The sequence below is a fragment of the Humulus lupulus genome, chromosome 9 (assembly GCF_963169125.1).
Source record: "Humulus lupulus chromosome 9, drHumLupu1.1, whole genome shotgun sequence".
NCBI lineage: Eukaryota > Viridiplantae > Streptophyta > Magnoliopsida > Rosales > Cannabaceae > Humulus > Humulus lupulus.
Window position 1 is genome coordinate 27,508,470 of NC_084801.1, and position 2,821 is coordinate 27,511,290.

Below are 2,821 nucleotides of genomic sequence, written 5' to 3' on the forward strand. Positions count from 1 at the left end.
CTCAGAGTGACAACCCAGGCGAATGGTGACAAATCTATACAAATTTATATATATAATTCTTACTTTCTAAGCTTCATTGTAACTTGACTTTTCTATGCTTTAATTGTAGCCTTCAGCAACAGAAAATGGTCCTTATGATTATACTCGAAGTGGAAATCCTACATGAGATGATCTTAAAAGGTGTGATTACTTTTGTTACTAATATGAGTCAAAGTAATTGTTGTATAATCTCAAATATTGCTACTTTTTCCATGTTCTGGGAGTTTTTTTTTTTATGTTGAGCTTTATTCTATTGTATAGCCTTTTGACCAAGCTAGATAAAGCAGATCGTTCTTTTTGCTTCACTAGTGGAATGGCTGCTCTGTCTGCTGTAGCCCATCTTGTTGGGACTGGTACTTCCCTTTTCTTTTCCTTTTTCTTTTGTATCTTTAATTATTTATCACTAAGTTGAAGTTACAGTATTTTCTTTTTAAAATTTTAAAATAATAAATGCAGCATGCATCAATATGGATATTCCAATGAATTGGATATATTTTTAATGAATTACAGTGGATATATTCTTGTCTAACATATGAGATGGATTTGGGTCCTTCGGTTTATAAAATAAATTTACCATGAAGAGGTATCTCTTGGCTTGTGGATATTTTCTAATGACTAGGTTATCGTTTATGCCTTTATGGCCCTTGGTGGAATTTGTAGCTGCTGTCTTATTTGAATTTTTTTTCTTAAGATATAATAATGTGATTTTAGGTGAAGAGATTGTTGCTGGAGATGACATTTATGGTGGTTCTGATAGGTTGCTGTCAAAAGTAATTCCAAAGACAGGGGTCGTGGTGAAGTAAGTGCAACTCACTTTTCAAATATATTATGAAGCCTCAGAGTAAAATCTAAAAGTATCATGCTTATAATGTGTAGACGAGTTGATACAACTAGTTTAGATGAAATAGCATCTGCAATTGGTCCCTGGACAAAGCTTGTCTGGCTGGAGAGTCCCACAAATCCTCGACAAATGGTTTCTAATATTCGTGTAAGATATCTGGCTATTATATTTTCTCATTCCTTTTTATTCTCTCTTTTTTAATGTTACTTCTGGTAAATGCTTAAAAGAAACAGAGAAGATAAACTTAAATTAATGCCCAAATATGACACTTGTACTCTTTGAATTATATGTTGTGTGTGGGTTTATCCTGTCTCAAAAGGCTGATGAATTACTTGGATATCTATTGTAACCCAGGTAGAGAACGATCTTTCCTGGCTGTCTGATATTTTCTTAGACATTAAACTTGCTTTTGATAGAATCAATAAAAGAATTAAGTAGTTATTCAATTATTTGTTGCCAGAAATGTCATAATTGAATGATTTGGTAATGTTTTTAAAGTGCAATTATTTTTCTTTATTTATTTTGCGCATCTTCAAGAAATAGTTAAAATGGCTCATGCTCATGATGCTCTTGTCTTGGTGGATAACAGTATAATGTCTCCTGTAGTGTCACAACCTCTGGAACTAGGAGCTGGTAGCAATATAAAACATGAACTTTACATTCTACAGATTACTCTTTTTTATTTCCTCTATAAAACTGTTGGATTTTGACTCATTCATCTTTCATTCAGACATTGTCATGCACTCAACTACCAAGTTCATTGCTGGGCACAGTGATGTGATGGCAGGTGTACTGGCTGTAAGAGGGGAAAGGTTATGAATGGACTTTTTTTACTATGAACTGTAATGTTATAATTTATAACTTCAGGCCCTTATTATATATATTTTTTTTCAAATTAGCAAAAGAGTTGTACTTTGTACAAAATGCAGAAGGGTCTGGGTTGGCTCCATTTGATTGTTGGCTCTGCTTACGAGGAATTATGACAATGGCTTTACGAATTGAGAAGCAGCAGGTGAAACTTCATGCTTTTATCACTTTATAATTTTCTTATAATCCTTTTTTACAACTGTAAAGCTCTGACTTATTAAGGTCGTAATTATTTAATATTTATTTCTTGTAGTTATGAATTATAGCCTGGTCATTTATCATATACATTGTCTTGACTTCACTTAACTAATTCAAAACAATATTGTAACTCTATTATATGTACTTGAACTTGTGCTGTGCATCTTGGGTAAGTTTGAATTATGTTAGTAATTAATGCTTTACCTTCTAACTTAACATGAGATTCTTCAGATGCAAATATTTGTTGTACCATCTACTCTGTTACATTAATTTCAAAGTTGTAAAGTTGATACTTATATGGAGTACTATATTGTATATTTTAATGCATTTCTTTCTTTGGCAGAGTAATGCAAAAACGATTGCTGAGTTTCTGGCGTCCCATCCACGGTTGATGAAAGTTAACTATGCAGACCTTGTTGATCATCCTGGACATGATTTGCATTTTTGTCAAGTACTAGCATTGTTGATCATCCTGGACATGATTTGCATTTTTGTCAAGTACTAGCATCAGATGTAACCTGAGATTGTTGCTGCAATATATCAAACCAATTTACTCCAAAACTTAATTGGATATGTTTTTCAGGCTACAGGTGCAGGATCTGTGTTGAGCTTCTTGACTGGCTCAATTGCGCTATCAAAGCATATTTTCGAAAGTACCAAGTACTTCAGCATAGCAGTCAGTTTTGGTATGCATCCCTTTTGGCTTTTTTATGCTGTTTCGCATATGGTTGAGCAAAGGAACTATGTTTTGTAAATGTTTAATCCTCATGTGATTAAAGGGTATCGCACTTGTCTTATTATTCCATCAAAACAAGTATCATTCCCTACATAAAAAAATAAAAAATAAATAAATATGGTTGAGCAAAGGAAGATATA

At 32.9% G+C, this 2,821-nt stretch overlaps 1 protein-coding gene across 1 annotated transcript; it reads left to right on the plus strand.

Moving 5' to 3' along the window:
• The first annotated feature begins 302 nt into the window (after positions 1-302).
• LOC133800696 (cystathionine beta-lyase, chloroplastic-like) lies at positions 303-1,507 on the plus strand. The gene is made up of 4 exons (XM_062238723.1): positions 303-392; positions 751-838; positions 916-1,027; positions 1,424-1,507. Exons 1-4 carry the CDS (start codon positions 353-355, stop codon positions 1,472-1,474), a joined length of 291 nt encoding a protein of 96 aa, XP_062094707.1. The 5' UTR covers positions 303-352; the 3' UTR covers positions 1,475-1,507.
• The last annotated feature ends 1,314 nt before the right edge of the window (positions 1,508-2,821 follow it).